Source organism: Varanus komodoensis, unplaced genomic scaffold (assembly GCF_004798865.1).
Source record: "Varanus komodoensis strain SLA01 unplaced genomic scaffold, ASM479886v1 scaffold1, whole genome shotgun sequence".
NCBI classification, from domain to species: Eukaryota; Metazoa; Chordata; class Lepidosauria; order Squamata; family Varanidae; genus Varanus; species Varanus komodoensis.
The window spans coordinates 130,793,869-130,814,052 of NW_025335268.1; the positions used below are offsets into that span (position 1 = coordinate 130,793,869).

Genomic DNA, 20,184 nt, shown 5'->3' on the forward strand with positions numbered 1-20,184 from the left:
CAGTGCCTTTTTATGGGCAGCATTTGGAGCCGTCCATCCAGAAGCACTCTTCTACTCTTGTCCATAAACTTCTACAAAAGTGTTCAGTTTACATTACAGAAAAGCCTTTAGCCCAGCACTGGGTGACTTGTGACCTTGCAGGTATATTGGCATACAGCTCCCATGATTCCTCGCTATTGACTCTGCTGACTAGGACTGATGGAAGCTTGAAGGTAAAACTTCAGGGTCACAGGTTGCCCAGCCCTACTCTAGATGAATAGGTTTAGAATTATAATCGCCTTCATGTTACTTAGCAAGGCTCTAAAGCAGCAATGGCCAGCTGTCTACCCTGGAGTGTAAACTGTACTGACACGTGTTGTTTGGGAAAAATACATTCCCACCAGCTGTAGCGTGACTGTAGGGAACAACACAGAGCAGCACATTGCAAGGGTGGCTGGGCATCGCTTTCATCTTTGGACCAACCCCCTCAAGAGCTGAAGCATCCCTCCCCTTCTTTTCTGAGCCCAGGGAAAGGCTGGCACCCCGCTGCTACTCTCCAGCCATCTTCCCAGTCCAACAGCAAATTGATAACCAGCTGTAAGGGCTGGATAAATCCACAGGCTATCGCTTTTCCTAAATGTATCCCTCCCTGACTGCTGCTTTAAAAAAAAAAACCCTAAGGTTTAAATGAGGGAGGTCTGTGATTGGATCACCTAACATCTTTTCCTCGTTTTCGTCTGAAATGCAACTGTTGGGGACTACCATAGTTTGGAGGTGTCAGCAGAGGTCTGAGGTGCTTAATTCCTCTCCCTGCACCATAGTCCTAATTGGAAAAAAACAAAACCAAACTACCTCCACACTCATTGCCATGTATTACGCAGAGGAACAACATCCACGTGGTTTCTCTCTACTTTTTTGAGAGGTGCTGGTGCAGTTAGCTTTTCCAGTTTCAACTGAAGAGAATCTCCATTTAAAGAGCAGCAGGGTGGAGAAGGTGGACCTATTACTGTATATGCAGGAACGCAGGACTGGGCAAGTGACATGAAGCAGGAATAGATCAGAAATTGTGGTATTTTCTCTTTCCAGTGAGACCCTGAAAACAGAGTGCCTGCAGATTCTGGAGAAGAGGCAAGCCATAGTGGCAACATTTGGCTGCTTGCAGCAAGAAGAGATGAAGCTCTCAAGGCTGTAAGCATAGCTCGTCAGTGGTGCCTGTGATCCTGCCACCTGCCTAGAAACCCATGTACGCTGTGCCGGGGTGGGCAGAAGGTCCATTGCCAGCTGGCTTGGACTTCACATTCCTGAAGCCCTGCCAGCTTGGCCAATGGTTAGGAATGCTGAAGGGTGAAGTCCAAAGCATCTAGAGATCTTTTTTCCATCCACCCCTGCAGAACACAATAGGGACATGTTCTGCTTTCCCATTATTATTATTATTATTATTATTATTATTATTATTATTACTACTACTACTACTATAACATTTCTATGCCGCCCCTTGCCGAAACCTCGGGGCGGCTTACAACATGATAAAATACATTGAAATACAATAGAACATAATAAATTACCATTAAATACAAAAATACAAAAAATACATTGATTTACAAATATAAAATTAAAATTATCAGTATAAAATAAAAATATAGGAGGAGAAAGAGAAGGAAGAAGAAGTTGCCCTGGCCAGATCATATGTTTTAACAATTGAAATGATGTTTAAATAAAAAGGTCTTTACCCATGGGGTGATACTAATGACCAATGTCTGAGTCAAGGAAAAGGCTTGGAATTATCATGATGTTTTGTGTTACAACTGTTTTCTCAAGATTAAATGAGTATATCTCTTTCCATGGGTGTAGTGGGCTTTCTGCTTCATACTTATTTTTGTTTTCCATGTCTGTGCACGTACTGTCTCTTTCCAAGTGGAAGCTGCAAAAGATCTCTTCTATTGCTGCTTGGTTTTAGACATTTAAAGTTATATTTCTTGAGACTGGAAGGCAGCAAGCCACAAAGTATTCCTGGATCATTTTAGAGAAATATACATTGCTTTGCATCATCAAATTGATAAACTGTGCCTGTTTGTACCAGAAAATATTTGAAGTTTGTTGGAGAATTTAGCTTTCCTCTGCTTTAACCTGTAGATTTTGATTGGTGAAGAGCAAAAGTCCCTGTCAAAGGAATGTAAATCAAAGGTGCTGGTTGCAAAATATTCCAGTTGCCTGAAACTCCAGGAAACAAACAAACAAAATGCTTCCATGCCCGCTGAGGATGGCAAGATGTTCTAATTCAGCCTTTCCCAACCTGGTGCCCTCCAGTTGTGCTAGACTACAGTACCAATCACCCTCAGCTGTGGCCATTAGTTATGATGCTCTAGGCCTGTAGGAGTTGTAGTCCAACACATCTTCATTTTCTCTGCCATTCATCCTATTATTCTCTGCCACAGGCCTGCAGAAATGCAGGTGTCAGTAGCTTCTGATATCTGAAAGATTCAACTCTGATACCAATCAGTGTCTGGGTTAGTAGAGAAGGCAGGAATCAGGTTTCTCCTCCCATGCTGTTTGTAGAACCAGGCTATGACCTCTTTTTATTCTGTTTAGTCCTTACTTTGTTGCTTCCCAACTAAGGCCAACTAGACATGAGATAAATTGTACCAAGGAGAGTTTTTGAAGAAATGTAAATAGCAGCCCCAGAGAAATTATTTTTTCTTGAGGTCTTGGCAAAGAGAGAACTAGCTAGACACCTCCATGCAGCCCATGGTCCCAAGTTGCTCAGTCTACTCTGGGGTTGCTATTCACTCTAAAAAAGATGCACCTATTAATGCCATTTCTAACTTGGCTTCCTCAACTGATTACTCTTCAACTGTTGACTATGAGGAATGCTCCTCAGTCCAGAGCTATTATTTACATATGTCTATAACTGCAACTGAGCAGGCAGTGGAAGCAGTCAGAAACCAAAGCTCCCCAACGGAAACACACCTCTTCCTCTACTGAGAGAGCTCTGTCTGGCGCCATCATTATATGCTTTTCGGCGCCAGGTCAAGACCTTTTTATTTGACCAATATTTTAACATATAGTGATTTTAATTGTGTTAGATTTATTTAAGTTATTTTTAAATGGATTAGTTTCATGCTCAGTGTGGAACAGTTAACTTATTTTATTTAGGATTGAAATATTGTTGTAAGCCGTCCAGAGATGACAGTAATGGATGGCCTACACATTTTCTAAATAAATAAATACTGCTCAGACCTCCATCTTTTCTTTCCCCCAGATTGGTTCCTAAACATTGTCACCATTTCCTCTATTTTGCAAAAATAACTAAATGTCGCTTTGGGAACTGACTTCTTCACTAAGTAGCCCTTGGTTCACTAGATCATCCTTCCCCACCCTCATGCCTTCAAGATGTGTGGGACTGTAATGCCTATAATCTCCAACTGGTAGCTAGGAATTAGAGGGGCTTTGGTCCAATGCATTTGGAAAGCACCGTGTGTGTGTGTGTGTGTGGTGGGGAAGGCTTTTCTTCACCTCAGCTATTCACCCTGACCCTACATGCCACATGTAAGACATTGTGTTGATCTCTTATACAGACTAATCTGAGTGTTGTTTTTAATCTGTATGGAGTGTAGTCCTATTATTCCTGCCCTCAGAGCATGTCAGTGCCCAGACTTGGAGGCTTATGTGCATCGTATGCCTCAAATGGGGTGCAGCAGTGGCTTCTACCCACAACTGTCCCACTCTCTAATTTTTATCTAGACAGCTGTTTTGGCATGAGGGAGGATGCTGGGATGCCAGTAGGAATCAGGTCTTCCCCTTCCTGCCTCTTTCACTCAACTGCAACCTCCATGGAAGTTCTTTCCATGCAGGTTGTGAGGAGAACAGGATGGGGTGGAGTCCTAGCTCTGCAATCACAGGATCAAGGCTGGTCCTCTGAATAATCTTAGGTCCTCTCCTCCCTGACATTTATGGTTATGTCAGTGGCTGCCCTCTCAGACACACAGTGAGGCTCTCCTGGGAGAAATGGTGCCTATACTTTTCTGGAGTGCTTTCCAATTGATTCAGGAATATGGGGAAACTGCTATCTGGAAGAGCTGTGGAATTGGATTTTCCATAGCAGGAAGCTGTTAGTGCTTATTAAGTGCATCAGGACCTACTGCTGTTTACAGTTGTGTTGTGCCAAGAGACGACTAAAGCCAAGGAGAAATCCAGGATATAGTCTGAGTGAAGGGGGACAATAAGCAACCTCCCTTTTTTCTTGGGGGCATTGGCAGTCACACTGGGGCTGCACTTTTCTAAATGTTCTGTCCCTGTTTTTAGGAGAGCCAAGGGGAATTGCTATGTCTGGCTGAGATTTCAGATGTTCTCTATTATAGAGTACACCAAGCTAGTGAAGCCACAGAGATGAAATCAGAGATGAACACTGCAATTTTGAGCTTAGGGCAAGTGGGGAGGGAAAGTCTTACTGCTTATTAAATTTTTAAAAGGCAGCAAAGTAGGAGGATGAAAATGTATTGAAGACTGTAATTACCCAGTGCCATCATGTGCCAGGAAATGGACTAATTCATGTCCAATTGACACCTTGGCTTCTCTTCTACCCTTCCCAGCTCTCCCTTCCTTCCTCATTATTGTTCTGATTCCCAACTCAGCTGCTTCTTTGCTTTTGTTTATTTTCCCATTTGTGTCCCTGTTTTGCCTGTGCCCCATTTCAGATTCCTAAGCCTTGGTTCCCCTTTTCTCCAGCTTGTATGCCATGGGTGTCAAAACTCTTTCATCCCAAAGGCCAAATTCCATTTTGGAGAAGCTCTTGCAGGCTACATTCCAATGGTGGGTGTTGCCAAAGGGAAAAGGGGAAGGGCCAGAATATCAAAATTGCCATCATATTTTAGCTTAAATTTCTTATTGTAAGAAACAAGTTAGAATGCAGAGGAAAACCTGTGCAACAGCTAGAAACCATTGAATGGTCAGTGGCTGGATAGAAAGGGGTGGCCATCTAAGGAATTCTCAATTAGGTTTGTCCATGGCCAGGTTTGGCTCATATGTCAAAGGTTCAGCACCTTTATACATAGCTCCAAATATCTTTCCCCTTTGCCAGGGCCAATCCAAGACATTTTGCCCTCTTAGGCAAAAGGCAAGATGGTGCCTCTTCCTATTCTGTGTAAGAAGCTGACCCCACTAGCAACTGAGTCTTACTGTAGCACTAGAGTCAGGACAATGTCTTTCAGCTCACCAGAAGGCAGCACTCTAATTTAGAGGTGTGTACAGGGCAAAATATTTGGGACACGCAGCTCTGTCTTTGAACATCTTTCCACCCCTGTGAATCTGCTACCTGAGGCAGATGGCTCACTCTGTCTAATGGTAGGACTGGCATTTGTTGTTGCTGGTAGAAGGTGGTTTTGTACCAGCAGCTGCAGTAGCCCCACACACACATCACAGCGAAGTCATCCATTACATCCAAGACTACAGTGTAAGAGCTGTTGCTGCATAAGAGTTGCAGGTATGTATTGGCTTGTGCCTACAACATAGTCAGTGGTGAGATGCTCCTTTCCCCCCAGCCTGTTTAAAACACTTTTAAGAACAGTACTTCTGAGCATCCATGGGAAATTCTTGTGTAAATTGAATAGCTTTTTCTGATTTGGTTACTTTACACATCTAAAGTTGGGGACTCCCCTCTGAAAACAGCTTGATTAAAAACTCTTGTTCTTTTTTGTTCATTTGCCCTAACAGGTATGAGACTATTGCTGCAGAAGGTGAGATTCCAGAGATGAAAACTATGGCTGAATTGAAAACAAGGCTTCAAGCTGTGAGTTGTTCTTGAGAGCACCTGTTAATAGAGTTCTTTGTAGTAAATGATCGTAGAATTTGACCTGAGCCAGAGTGGTTTTGGAGAATTAGGTATCATAGAATGACTGCTTAATGCATGTGTGTTAAGGGTGACCCATTTTCTGATTGATACATGCTCAGAATTGTTATGAGAATTAAACCTTTTCATTTTAAGTTGGTTTTACCTAAAGTAGGCTTGTCAAACCTCGTTCTTCAGAACAATTTCACCAGCAACCTTATTAGATTCTCCAATGAACACGATCTTTCTCCCAGTTGCCAATTGCTGGGTTATTTCCCAGTTTTTGTGCAGGGCTTTCCCATTCTGAAATGTCTCTTTTAACACTTAACAGATGGTAGAAGTCTGGGAGCAATCCTTTTCATGTCTAAACAGAAAACATCCTATAATTCCCTCCATTATAGAATGTTTTTGTGTTTAAACAGGCATAGGATTGCTTTTGTGATGCACCCCCTTTGCCTTCTGCCAAGCTCACCACTGGAATGTGATCCTGAGAGCTTCTCTGAACTGGAATCTGGCTCTCAGGATGAAAGAGGTCCAGGATCCCTGATCTAAAGACTCCCTTATACAAGCTTCTATAAAGAATGTATGTGTGTGAGCAGCAAGATCTGCTGATTAAGTCTTCTAATCAAGTCCTGTGCAAGAGCAGTGGAGGATTATTTTATACATTATCTCTGCATAGGAAACGTCATGGATGGCAAACCATGAGGTACATGAGAAGGAAAGACAGTGCAGTCACCTGCTTGATGGGAGCAACCTTACCTTCTAGACTCAGAACAAATCCTTACAGCCTTCTTTCCACGTTCCAAATAACATTTTTCTCTAAAGAAACAGATTAGGGACAGATTCCTTCCATATTTACTTTTTATTTAAAATACCCTCTTTTCTCTTCTTTTTTAATGAATTGAAGTGTAAACAAGGTGCTCCTTCCCCATTTAATTTTTATTGTGACTTGGTGGTTTTCACTATTTTAATTGGACCTATTTTCAGTGTCAACCTTCTCAACTGGTTTTTACTGCAAAATTAAAAACAACACATAAATAATATGAACTTTATTTTAAATGACAACAAGATGTTTTCATCAGGCATACCTATTTGATGGAGAACCCCCTGCAGACTAATCTTGGTGGCCAGTCTTTGCACTCACCCTTTCCCCACTTTATCTTTGTCTTTCCCGGCCCAGGTCAGTGAAGAGATTTCCAGATATGCCCACAGTATCTCTGAACACCAAGCAACAATACGGTGCATTTTATCTGAAGTAGGGAAAAAATGGAGCCAGTTGAAAGAAGATAGAAGGTTGGTAGAGTGAAATGTTCAGTGCTAAAAGCTGCAGTGTCTTCCGCTGGTCCAGAATGCTGTGGCCAGTTCTTGGGACTGCCATTCCCTTGTCGCAGCAGTATGGTGTAATGGTTAGAGTGCTGGGCTGGGATTGATATCTGTCTATTCATCCATCTGTGCTGAAGCCACTGCTCCACCCAGTGCAAAACCAGAAGAGACTCTGTCCAGGGTTACCAGGAAGGCTGGCTTCACTCTTCACTGAGATGTGGCGGACACTCTGTGTCCAATTCTGATAGCTGTGGAATTTTGCTTGAAGACTTCACTGTATTAGGGGCCATGCCAATCCATCCAATGCCAGGTCCATTCATTCATTAAAATATTTATACCTTATCTTTTCTCCCAGACCAGTATTCAAAGCAGTTCACAAAAAGGAAAGTTACAATAATGGGCCTCAAAAGTCAAGTATCACTACAAAGCATCATAAGCAGCAGATAAAGTTGATAGTTTTATTTATTTTATTTAAAAGTTTATATCTGCTTTTCCCTGCAAGAAACCAAGGGTGGTTTGCATAATCCTGCACCCCTCCATTTTACCTCATAATAGCAGCCCTGTGAGGTAGGTTAGACTGATAGTGAGTGACTGGTCTGAAGTTGCCCAGTGCCCTTTATGGCTGAATATGGGCTAGAACCCAGATCTCTTGAGTCCCAGCCCAACACTCTAACCACTACACCATTCTGTCTTATCTATTGATGTGGCTTACTTCAAGTATTATTTCCCATCATAGACTTTAGGGATGGGCAATCATATGGAACTTGTTTTCTGTGTGGACTGGACTGCCATTGCTTCTTGACCTGAAGAAGAACTATGCTACTTACCATTGAACAAGTGCGTGTTCAAACAGCTTCCTCCTGGTCTAAAGTCTGTGATTACCTAAACCTGAGCAGAAGATGCCGTTTCCTTGGATTATGGATCCCTAGGGACAGCTTTAGAGTATCAACAAGGGCAGGGACTCACTGGCTTTTCCTCACAGAAACCTGCTGTTTGTTTCCTCAGTGGCTGCAGTTTAATCAAAGCTGAATTTCCTACATCACTTATTTTTATGGTGTGTTCATCATCATCAGTCCCAACGCTACTTCTCAGCCAGCATTAAAAATATGGGAAGGGAGGGAACTTAGAGAGACAAGAGGTGAAGTGGACAGATAGGAGTCATTTATTTTTAGTGCATGGACAGAAAAGAAAGAAAAGTGACTGAGTCATGGAAGGATTGTGATGAGGAGTCAGAATGTCAGTGGCAGTCAGCTGGAGATACCTTCAAGCAAGACAGTCCAATGACAAGATCTAAGGGCCAGGATGGATAAATGAGTTCAGTCATGTAGGCAGGCCGGGGAAGAAATAATATCCCTAGGATGTTTCTGGCAGCAACTTCCCACTTAGCATTGGTTTGCCAAAGGATGTCTGCCAGCTTTAAATAGCTTTAAAATATAAACTTTTCCACTGTTGTAACAAGGAAAGATGACAGGTAGGCAGCCTACAGACTTGACTGTGTTACCTAAAATCAAGTCCCTGGAGGTGTGGTGCAGTCACATGGGTGGCTGAGTTACAAGGAGTGCCCTGTGACATAGGTAGGTGGTTAGCTGACATACAGGAGCATCATGCAGGTAGGCATCCTGTTGGCCTTCATATGTAAAACAGAAGACTTGTGTGGAAGACTTGCTGAGATTAAGCCTTCTATCAAGCTATGAGGGGATACTTCTTGGCCTTGCATTCTGAAGCCCTTCAGTACACAGTGCTTGAGAAAGGGGTGAGGCTCATAAGCAATTCAGTGTCCATGGCAAGCATCACAGACAGGGAGGGGATAGCGACGTTAAAAGAGTGTGTGAGGGCATGTGTTTGGATGTGTTTATTCCTTCCTTTGACTCTCAGGAGCTATCTGGCAACCTTGCACAGCCGGTATCAAATGTGAGTACTGCTGAGATGTGTATCTGGACCGTTCCAAGGTCACCATCACTGGGAGCTTCATGTTACAGGAGACACAGCTTCCAGTCCATGCTATAGTTTAACTGGTTTAGTTCACTTGTTTCTATTTCTGACCTCCTTTCTCAGCATCCAGAAGATGGAGGCTTGCCTTGACAAGATGCAGCTCATCTACAGCCAGTTCAAGAAAGTCCGGAAATGCCTGCGTGAGTTGCCATTGACCTTGGTCTAGTGTTTCATCCTTAGTCTGCATAGAAATCTGTTAACTTCTACCAGGTCAGCTACATCTTTTAAAGGCTCTTATTAGATTAAACCCTCGAAATGCTGAAACAGCACCAACTAGGCTTCTTAGCAGCACTACCATGAAATGAACAAAACGCTGGGTGAGCATTACTATTCTTTGGGGCTCACGTTGTCTGTTTAGCAGCACCTGGGCAGAAAAGAGTTTGTGGAGTGATAGCCAATTTCAGGGCTGCTCTGTCCAATCTGAAAAGTGCGGGACTTGAGGCTGCTTTGTGTACATGTGCTGATACTTGCTAAATGCTGGTGCAGGCACAGGAGACGTGACAGTACTGTTTCTGACAGAAGTGCCAATGATTTTTGTTTTACCCTTTGCTGTGAATGTTTTAGGCCTCGTTTTGTTTTTTGTATATCTGGGATCCTTTCAAAATGGTGCAAAATGGTGGAATGATCAGTGGCAGAACCCAGAAGAAGACTATGATTGGATTCAGACTTATGTATGTTTTGAATAAACCCACTGAAAACATGAAAACATGGACATCATTTATATTTTTCCCACAATAACCCCAACATACTGTCATTCTGGGGTATCTGGAGAAATTAAAAAAGTTGCCCCCATCTACCTGGTGCAGTGGATGGTGCTGCCATTGGCTGCCATTGTTCCAGCTAGGTAAGCCTCTCTGACATAAAAGGAGCCCATCAAATCTGATTTCCACTCTGGATCAATGATTTGCTTATGATACAAGGTAGATATCATATTTAACTGGCCTGGGATTATACAGTGTATTAGTAATTGTACAAATGATGCTTTTCCTGGCTGTGCTTCTCCGCTGGAAGGCTGGTTTTCAGAGGTTTTATACTACCTGAAAGAAATACCACTATATTCTAAAAACTCCATTGGCACCCAAACTACAATCAGACAGCACTGCTCTGTTTCCTTCCCTCTTGCCATTTTTCCAAGGAGCTCAACCCACTTACACATGGGTCTCCCCCCATTTCCCAGTCTTGCATGACATGCCTATTACAACATGGATGGCAAATAGTTGACCTTTCTGGATGCTGTTGGATTGTACCTCCCATCATCTCTTTCCAGCTGGCTGGAGCTGCTGGGAGTTACAGTTTGAAATCTCTGCAGGGTTACAACATTGCATTATATGGTTCGGGAAACCTATGGTCTTCCAAACATTGGATTCTGAAAGAAAATTAAGTGAGGGTTGTGTCTTTAGGAGTTTGTATGGCATTTAATGAATGGGCACTAGTCCACCTAATCTTATGCTATACCTACATCTCTTAGCCATTAAGGTGTGTGTTGTGTTTGCTGCTCCATTGCAACAAAGGCAACAGGCATGGCTACCCAAGAAGTTCCCTCTGCCCAATGAATTGGAGGAATTCATTGTTGTATAGTACCACTCTGCTTCCTTTTGGGCCTTCTCACAAAACACTTGATGTGTGACAGTCTCTGTACCCTATGAATTTGTGAATTTGCCAAGCCCCAGTGTTGTTTCTTGGGAAATCCTATTAATATGTTTCCTTTTCTTTCTAGGCTTGGGCTACAATGAACAGCAAATCCACAAGCTGGATAAGTAAGTATAAGGGTCAAGTGCAACAGGCCACCCCAATGGGAAATTTGTGGTCTACCAGATCTAGAAGATGGGAAGGAGTAATGTATAGCTTCTGCCAAGCAACATAGTATATTGAATTTTAATTGCCGTGAGTCAGAGACAGAGAAACCGTTTTCTCTAAAAAGTAGGATAAAACTATATAATAGCCCCAAAGTTTAGAGGCTAAGATTCTTACACTCTCATATAAGCTGTTTTTGTATGGTCAGCTCTTCAACTTCAAGTGGTAAAGTATGCAAGAATCTATTACCTGGAGCTGGTTCACTGATGAATATTCATCACTTGATAACATCACTTGTAACATCAAGGGATAACTTGCATATTTAAAATGAGGTTTTGCAGATATAACACAATGGATAGTACTTTTGTATCATAAATAAGAAATAGACATAAATAAAATATCATCTTGCATCATTCAAAGGCTAATGCTTTTCAATTAGGTCTCAATCAGTTGCCAAGCACCAAGTGTACAGCAAGTGAAGGACACGTATGCATGCACTGGTAGCCCAAATTACATGGGTGCTTTCACACAAGGACCCCTTCTCCACTGTGGGTACCGCTGTTAGGACAGGAAGGAACTGCGCAATTCAAGCTACCTTGGCATTACTCCCGCATTTTGTAGTCCAGTCATATGGAAGCAGATTTTGGTGTCTGTGAGGCCACCTGGGCAACATGGATTGGGACTAATTCAGGAGACAGCAGACTGGAGAAAAGAACAAGGTGTTGGTCATTCTAAATACATTTATGAACTAAACCTGTCCATTGAAAGCAAATGTCTTCCAAATGTTAGCAACTGTAGCCTGGCTTCTGGATGTGAAAAAATGCTTTAGCATGTCATTTTTCTCTATTCAGGATGGTGGTGCTAGCCATCTGAGCTAAGTTATTTGGCAAATATCCTATTGATTTTTGGTAGGGCAGAGTCAGGCTTTGGTTAATGGCGTATGATTCTCTTTAAAACCAGTAGGCATTAATTTCAGGCAAAAATGTAAAAAAAATGTGTACACTGAACAAAATGTCATTACTTTTATAAAACTCCCACTTCTGCCTTTCTTGTTATGTAGATTCCCTTAGGAAACCTTATATAATAACAAAAGCTGGTGAAATAATGCACATTTTATTTTGTTTCATTTTTAGGGTGAATTTAGGACATTTGGCGAAAAAGGTTCTTTCTGTTTTCCATGAGAACTGTGTGCAGCACTACCAGGCTGCTCTCTCAGGACATGGAACTAGAATGAGGTAATTATGTGACTTCTGGGCAGGATTTATGTAATTAATGTTTATTTAATTATATTTATAAAACTTATATAGTCATCCTGAAAAGTTATAATGCATTATGTGAACAGACAGGGAATTAGATTTGTGCTACTATTTCTAGACAGCAGGGAAATTTCTGAGCCAAGGTGATAGCATCAGGATGAAATGAGATGAAATGGTGCTTGTTAGCACCATTCCTTTTCTGTTATAGAGTCAGTGCTTCTTTGAAGCTCTCTGTCAAGTTTTGGGATTCATCATCAGACTCAGTAGTATATATATTTTTATTAGAATCTAATGCATTTCTGAAATCTTGGAATTAACAAGGAATGAAAGTGTATTTTTCCTTTCATGATATGGTGCATGGCAGGATTGTCAAGACATTATTAATAAAGGAATTCTGTTGAGTTTCTATTGCTACCCTTTTCGCTAGTTTGTACACTGCAAATCTTCCTAGCCTCTGAGCTGTAATATTGATGGACTTCTTTGTTTTCAGCATTGAGCAAGTTTCTCATATTGGAATGAAGCCATTATTAAGATGAAGAGCAGCACTTAGAAAGAATGATTTTATGTTAAATGGTGTTTGGGGAATAACACAAAGAGCAAATTACCCAGTGGTGATGGAGAACCATGCACTGACTTATTACATTGAAGAAAAGTGCAGTCACTTAAGGAAGTAGCTGCAGCCACAACTGGGTTGTATAATTGCAAGATGCTTTTAAAGCACAGCATCTTTTTCTGTTGGGTTGCCATGGGCTTAAGAGTTCCTGATATACTCATCATTATTAATCTTTGCTTGTGGGGACATAAGCTGTCAAGCTTGAATTGGTTCTGTCAAAATTTAGGAGTTACAATCAAATTAAGAAGTCACAGTACAGAAAGTAGATGCAAGAATCAGTTGCACATCTGAATCATCACATCACAAAACATAACTGGTCTTCTGTATTTTGGCCCTTCCCACGGCCTCACCCCTGCTAGAGGCACATCTGGCAGGAAGATGAGAGAGGACCTTCTTGACAGGCTGTTCCTAGGTTCCGAAAACCCTTTCCAAGATGGGCTAGGCGCCATCTCTGTTTTCCTTCCATTATCAGACAAAAACATTTTTATTCAGACAGGCCTTTGGAGTCTAAGCTGAATTCAGCCTTAATCTGTTTTGTTCTCCTTATTGATTTGCATTTATTGATTCATTTGATTAGTTTTAATGCTTCATTTATAATAGTATTATTCTATTTTATCATTATTCACTTTGGGCTAGACTAGCAGTGGAAATGTGGGATATTATTATTTAAATATATAGTCATGCTGCAGATTACCCCTTCATTGGCTTCAAGCAGGGAGCATGACTGGAAGGTTGATATCCAGCTGCCTATTTAAATAAACTGTGATCTGTCCAGTAATTATGAACATGATTTTAACAAAGATATGCAAATTAATTCAGGTTGATTTCAATGGGCGTTAAACATGTGCACAAAACCTTCCTGTTGAAATCATAGCGCTTAGATCAAGCCCTGGGTGGTTGTTCTTTATTTTGCGACTCAGACCCTTATTGAATTAATAATCAGATCCAAGTTTATAGAGTTAGCACAGTAATTAACACTTGCTCTTGGAATTTGTATAGGTTTTATACTGGTTTCCAGTATTTAACCATTTACATCTAAGGGTTACAAAGATTCTAAGCAAATAAGTAGTCTTGCAAGAGTCTTTATAAACGGTGAACAAGTTACATGCATACGTTGGATGACTTGATTAGCTGTTCCCTATTAAGCATTGACCATCAGTTTGTTTGCATGTATGTGTGTTTACTGAATTCTCATTCTTCCTTTTAGTTAACAAACTCCCAGTTAACTCCTTTGTCAATATGCAAAAGCACAGAGAAGTATCATATGAAATGCATTCCTCCTTTGTGTGTTTTGTACTGTTATTATATTTATTTTTATTATATATTGCTATGAGGGCCCCCATCACAAAAGGTTTACAAAGCCTTAAAGTAAAGAATAGAGACTTTTCTTTTTTGCTTCTTTTTTCTTTTCTTTTCGATAGTGAGTGACCGTATGTGCTAAGATAAGATAGAAATGTTTCCACCTAAGCTTCATAATGAGGACAGTGTAGGGGAAGTATTCTTTGTGTAGAGCTCCATTAATGTTGCAGAACTTGGCCATTCAGCCAGCTCTGTATGCCTGATGAGTCCTTGTAGCTGAGCACTTAAGCATTTCCATTTTAGAACAGCCTTAATGCAAAATACCGCACAGAAGAAATTAAATAGATAACTATTTGAATATAATTTTCTTCTTATTGCTCCAGGAAGACATTTGAGATGAAGAAGAACTTGAAGAAGTTGAACAAATCTTTAACTATGTGCAGCACAGAGATGTCTGAATGCCAGAACTGTCTTTATAAAGTATAGTAACCTTTTCTTGTGCAAGTTGTTGCATAAAGCACAGCAACTTCATATTATGTATGATTATTGCCAATTATTATAGTTCTAATTTACTGTATATCTGTACCTCAGTTATATTTAAATGCCCCAGTTGCTCAAATCAACACTGAGTCTCCATTCTCCATCACCAAAACCAGCTGATTTTGCCTCCACAATGTCAGAATGCATAGTCAGAAAGCAAAAATGTAAAACAAATTGCACAAGGCTAAAACATGAAGTTATAATCTGGAATTAGAGGATTCTTCTTTCTGAGTCTCTCTCTTGAGGTCAGGCTGCTCGTTCATGGACCATCCCAAAGAGTGGTCTGTGGAAGAGCAGAGGACTTCCTGAGACTAATATTTCTCTTTTCTTTCTCCTAATGCTACCTCAGAAATGAGCAGCCTTCAGATCTTCTGTGTTGACTTCTGTGGGATACTCCTGCAACACAAAGATCTTTTTGGCTGGCAGGAGCAGATAACTTAATTATGGATTCAGACAGCTCAGGGAGTCCCACCAGTCATGTGAGAAAAGGACTCTCAATTAAGTAGTCATCATGTGTTGAATACTTGCAATGACAAAGCAAGGAAAGGATAAATTGCAGGTACTGCTTGAATAACACAGTTGCCTAAATCCAAGTTACAAAACAGAAAAGGAGTAATAGGTGTGATGTTTTTTGAAGGCCACATATTCCAAATAGAGTGCACCTTTGACTTGTATATGAAAATAATATTCTATTTACTTAGTTCTACTTTTTGGTAGGTTTTTCTTTTAGGTTGTGATTTCCCAGAACAGGAAGAAAAACCACTTAGCTTTCAATAATTTCAATTACTAAACTTGAATAAAGACACTTCACTTTAAATAATTTCAAGTACTAAGCACAGAATTGCCTGGCATTCCTCTAGTGAAGTGTGTGCTCTTGCATTTTCTTGGCAGGCTTTGGATGAGCTACCTCAGAGAATTCTTCAATGCAAAATGACATCTTCTGCACCCAGACAGCTTTACGTAAACCAGAAACACCAAGATATGGTGTTTGGGTATGTGCATCGATACAACTGTCAAGTGATATAATGGTTGGGTAGAAGTGGGTTGCTCTCCTCCTTGAACCATTGCAATAATTGAGGTTGAGCAGCAAGTGACGTGCAGTATTTTGTGGTGCCCACCACCAGACAGTTGTGCATGTCATGTGACTGCTCTGTGTGATCTCATGTGCTATATTTTAGGCCAGTCTTTGGGCCAGTCATGGAGTCTCAGACTATGCAGCTTCACAGGGTTGTTGTTGTTAGGAGGAGAACCTTGTTAAGCCACCTTGAGTTCCTTGCAAGAGGAAAAGTAGGATACACATGTAATGTATCAATGTAATAATATCTCCATGGTGAAGAATCATAGAACAGTAGAGTTGGAAGGGGCTAGAAAGCCATTGGGCCCAACCCCCTGCTCAGTTCAGGACCCAAGTTAAACAGTAAATGGCTGTCCAGTTGCATCTTGAATTCCTCTAGTGTGGGAAAGCCCAGAACCTCCCTAGGTTATTGATTCCATTGTTCTACTGCTCTAACAGTCAGGATTTTTTTCCTGATGTCTAGCTTCCTGTAACTTGAGCCCATTATTCTGCATCCTGCATGCTGGGATGATCGAGAAGAGATCTTGGCATTCTTCTTTGTTACATTCTTATTTGTTCTTGAACTACTTGAAGAGTGCTATCATATCTCCCCTCAGTTTTCTCTTCTCGAGGCTAAACATGCCCAGTTCTTTCAATCTCTCCTCACAGGGCTTTGTTTCCAGTCCCTGGAATCATTCTTGTTGCCCTCCTCTGAACCCTTTCCAGATTGCTTGCATCTTTCTTAAACTGTGGTGCCCAGGACTGGACACAGTACTCCAGATGGCCTAACTAGTGCTGAATACAGGGGAAACAGTACCTCATGTGATTTGGAAGGTATACGGCAATTAATTAGCCCAATATAGCATTAGCTTTTTTTGCAGCCATACCACATTGTTGACTTACATTCAACCTGTGATCTATATTCTAAGCCCTCATCATTTGTAGTATTGTTGAACCAAATATCTCCCATCTGGTAACTGTGCATTTGGTTCTCTTTCCCTAGGTGTAGAATTTGTCATTTGCCCCTACTGAATTTCATTCTGTTGTTTTCAGGCCAGCACTGCAACCTATCAAGATCACCTTGAATCTTGTTTCTGTCCTCCAGTGTATTAGCTCTCCCACCCAGTTTTGTGCCATCAACAAATCTGATAATCATTTCCTGCACTTCCTCATCCAAATCATGAATAAACATGTTGAAGAGCAGTAGGCCCAGGACTGAATGCTGCAGTACCCCACTTGTTAAGTCTCCCCAGTCTGGGAAGGTGCCACTGATGAGAACTCTTTGAGTCCGATTCTGCAGCCAACTGTGGATCCACTGATAGTTTTCCATCTAGCCTGCATTTTGCTAGCTGGTTAATCAGGAGATCATGGGGCACTCTGTCAAAAGCTTTGCTGAAATCAAGATAGATTATGTCCATAGTCCATTAGGGAGGTCTACAAGTAACATCTTGTTTATCTTTTCCATTGGAAGAAAAAACAGTAAACTTTGCAGATTCTAAAGTAGATACTAATTAACAATTAATTAGAATCTGTACTGTTAAAAATATATCCTAGTTTCTTAGCATAAGAAAGCTTAGCATGTAGTTCTCCAAAGGCTAACTGTTCTGAAAATAATGGAAGATGAGTGATTTTTGAGCTTGCAAATAGTCACCAAGTTGCACTTTTAAGCTCATTTTACCTCACTTTAATTTTCAATCTAATTTTCATCTCATTCAAATGAGAAATGTTGCATTTTGAATGGGATGCAGTTTTCCAATTAAATGCAACATTTTTGATTTGAATGAGAAAACTGCACATTTCTATGCATAATTTTCAAAAGTACCCATTTCCCCTTTACCTATGTTTTTCAATCCCCATCACAATTTGCATGAATTTTTAATCATTGCCAGAAAGGAAAAATCTACTCTTTGTGTTTGGGATCATGAACATTAGATTTTTAGATGGTTTGTGAATGAACTTAAACAAAATTCCCATACATCCCTTGATAGAGATATAGCATCTTGTCAGAATGGATGAAGCAGGCCTGCAAGTTCATATTTCCTGCTGTTTATATCCACCATAGGCACTGATGCCTTCAGTTCCACCTTCCCAGCACCACTCTCTGAGATACCTGGGGCCATTGCTTAATGAGTTTTCTTGTCCTGTGCTCCATGACATTAAGTGATGGCTCAAAACACACTGTGAGGGATGTCACATTTTGCAGCTGCCGGTCAGAATGCTTTCTGCAGGGATGCTGATCTGAGACTGAGCCTGGAAATTAAGAATTAACAAAGGATGGCAGCTGTAGGCAGAAAAGAATAAGCAGTATACTAATTATTTTGTTGACCCAAGAATTTGTTTTAACTAAGTCCATGTTCACAGTTTTAATTAATGTCAAGTTTTTCAAGATTTGATAATGTTAAGGTTTTGTTTCTAAGGCCTTCATAACACATTTGATAACTTGAAAGGTTAGATTTCAAAATATTCTGAGGAGGAAACATTGACCACTTACATTTTCTTAAGTGATGAAACAAAATGTGGTTTTAAACATTGATCTTTTCACTGCCACTGAATGACACAGTCAATATTATTTTCTTTGTGAGAAGGCAATATTGCCTTTTCTGATTTCACACAAGTGCAGTAGATGTGAATGCAAAACCGAAACAAGTGTGTCATCAGTGGCTTGAGGCACATAAAGGCGAAGGAAAGAGGAAGGAGGAAACTCCTTGAGAAAATAGAAAAGTACATTCTGTGCTCTGATCGGCAGCTTTGTCACTGTGTAGTTATTATAATTGTTATTCAGCAAACCTCCTGAGAGAGAAGAGATTGTCAATGGGAGAGAATTCGTTTAGGTGGCACCCTTAATTGTTTGAACAAGAGAAAGTTAGCTAGAAAATTGCCAGGAAATGCAGATAATGGGATTGTAGTTAAAATATATTTCATTTACCAAATAATAATATATGACAAACTGTCTTTAAACCATATAGAAATAATTTCATTCATTCCTCATATTCCAGATAGACCACTCACTATTTTACATGCAGGCTTACATTCACCCCCCACCCTTTATATATACTGGCCTTATATTATCATACGATACAACAATGAGGCACTGGTCTTTCATACTGAATGAAAAAAAGCAAATTTCGAAGTTTCCAAAACAGTCTGAATGATGATGCGGTGACATATGCCGTGGAATCAGCTTACTGTTCAGGGTTGGTTGAGCCAAAGATTGATAGGCCTGAGAATGGGCTACCTGAGACAGCTTCTGCCACTCCAGCCCCAGGCTGGGATGTGAGAGCAACTTTGCTCAGGGAAAGTGAAGGAGACACTGATCTGGAGATCATGCGAGACCCACTGACAGGTGAGCAGGCTAGTCAGAGATCTCAGTGCCTGTACAAGTCTATGCTTGACTTCCCCTGTTGTTTCTGGGCCAGAAAAAGCTCTAGAAGTATGAGAATATAAAAGGCCCCTTTTGTGTCTTGGACAGGATGCAAGAGCTTCAAGACCAGATGAAAATAGTGGCTCACAACCTGCAGCTCAACAACAGCATCATCCAGCGGTAAGAGGCTTGAAAATATCTTGGCAGCACAGAATGTAGAGTTATGCCTGACAGAGACAGCACTATGCATGGCAGAAAATGCTGTTCTCACAGTCTGCAATATATAGACTTTCAGTAATTAGCTGCAATCCCTTCTCCTTCCCTTCTAATCCAATCCTCATTTTCATTTTGTCTTTGTAGGTTGAATGGTATTGCACCAGGCCTGTAGTGGGGAGAATAGGTTACAGAGCCTGAACCAATATCCCATTGTGGGCAAATCAGTGTCTTCTAAGACTTGAGGAGAAAGTCTCAACCTTCAGGCTAAAGAATGCCAATATATTCTACCTCCTTGCTGTAGCACTTTGGTGGTCCAACTAATCAGTATACCATGTTTGGTAGCCGAGTGGCTGATGTTTTTATTTTGTTATTAGTGCAAACAAAAATATTTTTCAATGTTTATTGTGGAGTCATTTGTTTTTTACTTCTGTCAATTTTGGCAGTGGTGCTAGAGGCTCTCCTTCTTTGGTTCAATGAAATTTGGCATTTTGGAGCATCTCTGCAAGTGTATGCTGGGAAATATTTTATCTTTGGGTTTCTGCTTGCCATGCAGCTTTAAAAGGTACAGTAGGGGATGGGGAACCCTGGCAACCTTATTTCCCTGCACTGTCCATTGTTGAGAAGTGCACATCACTGTATTAAAGATAATAAACAGCACTGTATTGTTCTTGGCCAGGCTTTGCTAATTGCTGAGTCAATTCAGGAGAATCCTAGGTTTGAAGAAACAAGAGCTTTAAGCAGTGAGCAAGACAGAAATTCATGCCAGAAAATTTGTTGGATGGAGGGCAGGGGCTTGTTATAGACCTCTACTGGAGTCAGAAGACAAATTTAGTAAAAATCCTAAGATCTGGCCTCCGGGCAACTGGAATCTCCCTTAGAATGGAAGTATTCTGCACTCACTTTCCTATCTTGACATTGAACCCACATGGAATG

The 20,184-nt window shown here is 40.9% G+C and overlaps 1 protein-coding gene across 1 annotated transcript in view; it reads left to right on the forward strand.

Moving 5' to 3' along the window:
- The window catches only part of IKBKE (inhibitor of nuclear factor kappa B kinase subunit epsilon), a 42,251-nt gene extending 22,333 nt beyond the window's left edge, over window positions 1-19,918 (forward strand). The window contains exons 12-21 of the mRNA XM_044446269.1: window positions 1,066-1,167; window positions 5,689-5,764; window positions 6,984-7,096; window positions 9,182-9,258; window positions 10,836-10,875; window positions 12,046-12,147; window positions 14,464-14,560; window positions 15,512-15,612; window positions 19,144-19,215; window positions 19,396-19,918. Of these exons, the coding sequence (XP_044302204.1) occupies window positions 1,066-1,167; window positions 5,689-5,764; window positions 6,984-7,096; window positions 9,182-9,258; window positions 10,836-10,875; window positions 12,046-12,147; window positions 14,464-14,560; window positions 15,512-15,612; window positions 19,144-19,215; window positions 19,396-19,423 (808 nt within the window). The 3' untranslated portion in view covers window positions 19,424-19,918. The remainder of the gene's footprint in view (window positions 1-1,065; window positions 1,168-5,688; window positions 5,765-6,983; window positions 7,097-9,181; window positions 9,259-10,835; window positions 10,876-12,045; window positions 12,148-14,463; window positions 14,561-15,511; window positions 15,613-19,143; window positions 19,216-19,395) is intronic.
- The last annotated feature ends 266 nt before the right edge of the window (window positions 19,919-20,184 follow it).